The 5,103-nt window shown below is 27.7% G+C and overlaps 1 protein-coding gene across 1 annotated transcript; it reads left to right on the forward strand.

Annotated features, from left to right (window-relative positions):
• The first annotated feature begins 298 nt into the window (after window positions 1–298).
• LOC105186183 (zinc finger CCHC domain-containing protein 8 homolog) lies at window positions 299–4,573 on the forward strand. The gene is made up of 7 exons (XM_011146228.3): window positions 299–723; window positions 1,090–1,354; window positions 2,067–2,362; window positions 2,650–2,863; window positions 3,303–3,483; window positions 3,732–3,910; window positions 3,986–4,573. Exons 1-7 carry the CDS (start codon window positions 389–391, stop codon window positions 4,397–4,399), a joined length of 1,884 nt encoding a protein of 627 aa, XP_011144530.1. The 5' UTR covers window positions 299–388; the 3' UTR covers window positions 4,400–4,573.
• The last annotated feature ends 530 nt before the right edge of the window (window positions 4,574–5,103 follow it).

Below are 5,103 nucleotides of genomic sequence, written 5' to 3' on the forward strand. Positions count from 1 at the left end.
CAGCCTCTGTTTCTATGTTCTACCTGGGATCTTTCTTGTTAGTGATACAATCGCTGCATACTTGTCTCGTATTTACTCCTGCCGTGCAGTCTGCTCATCGGTGGTAAGACAAAAACAAAGAGCGATTGGTCGACTATGCTTTTCTAACTTACAATTTTTGTAAAAAAGTAGAGTGAACAAAAACCATGGACACTTTGTTGTTATCATCGGGACGTAGTTTATATATACTTTCTCAGGGGGCGCGTCGAAAAAAGTGTCCTTTAGAATTTGGCCCAATGGTTGCTCTCGGGCGTCTCTATGGTACTATATTCTTTCGAAAGTATCTAATGATGGTTAGGAGAGCGAATGCGAGACGTTTTTATTAGAAAATTTGAAGTATTGTATATTTATGGTGAATTACGGAAATATTTATGTGTTTGAAACAAGTATGATGGATGATATTCACATGAATTCGACAATTACAATTGAAAAATTCGAAGAAGAGGTAGTTAAATTAGACTCGAGTTTCAACGCCAACGAGATCATTTGTCTTGATAATCAGAGTTATAAATCGAGAAATGCCAATAAATGTTTCTCTTCTGATTATATTAATGCTGATAGTGGAGTTGATGATATGATTAAGACCGATGTTAACACCAATGAAGATCCATCATCGTTACAACTTAATGATATCACTTTAAAACCTATTTTTAAGGTTATGTTCCGTGATGAGAGTATTTCACGGTACGATCATATATTTTACATATTTTTGAGTACAAAAAGCATACACGTTAAAATGTTTAATTTAAAAATTACTCTGGAAGAACAAGAGTTATATAAAAATAAAGATTCAGACGTGTTCAACTAAATTAATAGAAATAAATTTTAAATCTATTGATAAATTCAAAATAAAATAATTGCACTTAATTGTGATCTTATACATTGAAATTTAAAATTATTAAAGATAAAATGACTTATATAACATCTTTTATGATATATATATATATAAAATATATATATATAAAATAGATGTCAGATATATGAATTAAATCATAAAGTATTTTATTATTATGATAAATTGTTTATAGATTATAGAATTTCTGTTTACAGGCTATATCGACAAAAAATAAGAGATTTCTTATATACTTTAGTGCAGTCAAAATTGCCCTGTGAGGAAGATGTGAATACATCCAATTTGGTATTAGAAATCTGGGATAAGAAAATATTTCAAGATAATTTGTCTATTAATAAAAAGAATAATATTATATCATTATCCAATAATCATAGTATAGAAAGCAGCAATGTTACATGTGATTTACTATTTGATACCCAACCAAAGTTAACAAATGATTTTGATATACCTACTTATGGAAAGGTTTGTTAATTTTATCTTATATTTTTTATTTTTGTATTATTACTAAGTAACTATGTCAATATATATACATATATAGTGTCTGATAATATGTATATTTCTTCCTAAGATAAAATTTGCTGAACAAATTAGATGAAAAAGACTTTTGTACTCCATCTTGCAACTACAATAATTATTGAAACATTAAAGAAAATTAGTAAATGTATATATTAGGTAGGATAAATTCTTTTTGCAGCAAAGTCTCATTGAAACTTTGAATTCATTGAAACTTTGAATCATTGAATCATTGAAACTGTCTGAATTCATTGACAATTTTTTAACAACAGCGAGCAATATGTAATGCTAGATGGAACACTTCTACTGTCCAATATTATATACTGTCCCATTGATAAAAGATTGTCTATAAATTTAAATAAATCATTTTGAATAAGATTTTGCCTAAAGATCTGTGTTACTCTATCATGTATATTTATTTATTATTTTTTAATTAATACCTTAACCATCAAATATTTTTAAAAATAATCATTTTTGTTGATTCAAAAATTTCATTTTATGAATTCTACCTCTATATAAATGGATGTATACATGACATCTTGTTGTGTGTGTATGTATGTGTGTATATAAAATTAATATATTTGATTTTACTTATTTAAAGAATATAAATTTTATTCTCTTTATATTTATTGTTTTTATAAGCAACATTATTTTATTTCAGAAATATAAAAGTACATTTGAGGAACCAGATTCTGAAATGTTGAAAGATCCAGCACCGAAAATGAGTTGTTTTAATTGTGAAGGTAATCACAATCTGCGAGATTGTCAGTTGCCTAGAAATCAAGCGAGTATTAATAAAAATCGTAAAGATTTTGCTGTAAAACATATGAGATCAGGAGTCCGTTACCATTTAAATGAAGAACAAAAATTTAGTCATATAATTCCTGGTCAATTAAGTCAAAAGCTACGTGCAGCCCTAGGATTAAAAGATAATGAATTACCTAAGCATATATACAGGTATCCATTCATAATCCATTGAATTTTGTAAAGTTACTCCTTCCTATCTTTCTGTTGCTTAAATTTGTATTTATATTTATCTCTATTATCAATAGTAGGGTTCTCCCACCTAATTCATATCACTTTCTATTTGTAACATGTAAATGTTCTTCTACTTCATTATATTATAAAAATATTTACTTGATGTTGAGTATTACATTAAAATAAGAAGAAGAGAAATTCAATTCTCAATCTAATGGATTAAGAAGATTTTATTTTTTCTGTATGTCCAAAATGTATTTTCTTAGAATGAGATCACTTGGCTATCCTCCTGGATGGTTAGAAGAAGTGTGTTTACAACCTTCTGGATTATCATTATTTAATTCTGATGGGATAGCAGAAATTGAAACACATGACGAATCACGAGAAATCACTATGGATACAAATAGGGATCAATATGATATAAAAAAAATATATGATTTTCCTGGCTTTAATGTACCGCCTCCTCCTGGCACCATTGATGTAAGTGATTCTTATATATTTGACATTTGTATTATGAAAATAATTTTGCATCATAAGATGCAACATATTTTTAATTTGTAGTCAGAAAAGTCAATAAAGGCAAACGCGAGATATATATTGCAAAACTGAATTTATAAATGAGAAATAAAGTTGAACAAATCTTGATTCCTATAAGAATTTGAACAAAATATCGTACAAAAAAATTTGAAGAAAGTAATACACAAATTATTTATAGATTTACCATATGTAGAATACTATAACTTAAAAACCCCATATCTCACATATAGCAAGTCAGTTTTTTGCCATCCTTGATCCATACCAGTGAGTTTTGCAATTTATATTTTGCATTGGTTTTGCATTGGTATTGATTTTTTTCATCTACAATAGATTATGTATCTATGAACCGTGATCATTTTATTAATTTTAATCTATTAATCAGGAATGTTATAAATTTTATGCACCACAAATGCATCCCATGCATAGTAAAGAAGCGATGTTATTATGTCTGCAAGGTAAAGAAACAAATGATGGTTATAAGCGTAAGAAATTAAAACTATCTACATCAGCAAATGTCTCGGAAAAAATAATATCTTGTGAAATGGACATAGAAGATGCTGAAGGTACAATATAGTTTAATATAATTTATATAATATAATTTAAAATAACATATATGAGATTTATTACTCCTAGTATGAAGTTGCTTTACTAGAAACAATCATGGAAAAAGAAGATAGAAAAGTAATGATAATTCTTTTGCTATCAACTATGTTATGTTATTAACACATATTTTTATTCTTATGTTATTAAGTTATATTATTTTTTCTTATGTTATTAAGATACAAAGAACTTTTTTATTTTATTTAAATAGAAGCTTCTATCGAAAATGTGGTTGTTAATGGACATTTCGTACCACCATTACCAAACCAATTAACATCATTGTTGCCACCACCGCCGCCACCACCGTCACCACCGCCACCACCATCACCAGGAATAGATGTAGTAATGGAAGATTTGGATTCGCGATCTCAAGAATTACTTTCCTATACGGTATGTTATGAAAAATATTACTATGATATTTCTTCTGAATTTATGATTTAAATTTGTGATTATTATATTCTTTAGGATGACACTACCTTATGCAGAGCAAATTCACCATCTTTACCCGAATTAGAAAACATGAAAAAACAGTTACTTGTAGAACTTGAAGAAACCAGTTCGCAATCTAATCCAGATGTTTCACTTAAAAGCAATTTCGATATTATGATTACACCGGAAAATAACACTGAAATTAAATGTTCTACTTTGCAAAACTCTTTAAATACAAGTAAAAATTCGGTTAAGTTGGTAGATTTAGGTACACCAATATTACAAAGTATCTCTCCGTACAACAAATTACCATCATCAGAAAAATTCTCCAGAAACATTTGTAATGTTTTAAATTTTGAAAATTTGCCCGATTCAACGGGTAAGTATGAACAAATGACAGAAGTATTGCAAAAAGTCAGAAATATTATGACAAAAATTCATCGAATATAAATTTACAATTTATAAAAAAATTGAGTGACAAATGCGCATGCACATGTGCATACGCACCAGAATTTGCGATATTTAGTAATGCTTATAAATGCAAATGTAAATAGATATCTTTAGACATTTGTGATTTCAAATAGATGTTTCCACATAAACGTGTATAATTTATAAGAAGTTTAATAATTTAGAATAAGTTATAATTAAGTAAATAATGTAAAAATACATTAACATTTATAATTTTAATTATATTTTTTATTTTTATGTCAAGCCATGTATAACTTATCATGCTTCCAGAATTGAAATATTCAAGAGAAATATATACACATATATATAATTTTAAGAGACAACGTACAATTTTGGATATATAACTAACAACTAATTAAGAAGAATGTAAAAATGGGGGCGTTTTATAGTATGAAGATACGTTAACTCCTTACAATAGCATTTAATTAACAGTTTCGTAAAACGTATGCATATATTTAAATTTGTGTTTGGAAAGAACGAAAATATATATTGCAATTTAAATTACACAAAGAACAATAAGTGAAAAAGGCAAATTTTGACCCATCGTGGGGAACGGACAAAACATTTCTAGAAGATTTTAACTCATTGAATACAATACCGTCGTTAGTTTTTATTTAAAACCCGAGGAAATGTTCTAATTCGAGGATCTATTATCCAATAATTGAATGGCCCGGTAAGCCTTTGCG

The sequence above is a fragment of the Harpegnathos saltator genome, unplaced genomic scaffold (assembly GCF_003227715.2).
Source record: "Harpegnathos saltator strain DR-91 unplaced genomic scaffold, Hsal_v8.6 scaffold432, whole genome shotgun sequence".
Lineage (NCBI taxonomy): Eukaryota > Metazoa > Arthropoda > Insecta > Hymenoptera > Formicidae > Harpegnathos > Harpegnathos saltator.

Excerpts from the sequence above, each read along its gene's own strand:
- LOC105186183 (XM_011146228.3), top strand. The coding sequence starts at position 389 with ATGGTGAATTACGGAAATATTTATGTGTTTGAAACAAGTATGATGGAT. Across the intron at positions 2,363-2,649 it reads TTACCTAAGCATATATACAG|AATGAGATCACTTGGCTATC; the intron begins GTATCCATTCAT and ends GTATTTTCTTAG. Across the intron at positions 2,864-3,302 it reads CTCCTCCTGGCACCATTGAT|GAATGTTATAAATTTTATGC; the intron begins GTAAGTGATTCT and ends TCTATTAATCAG.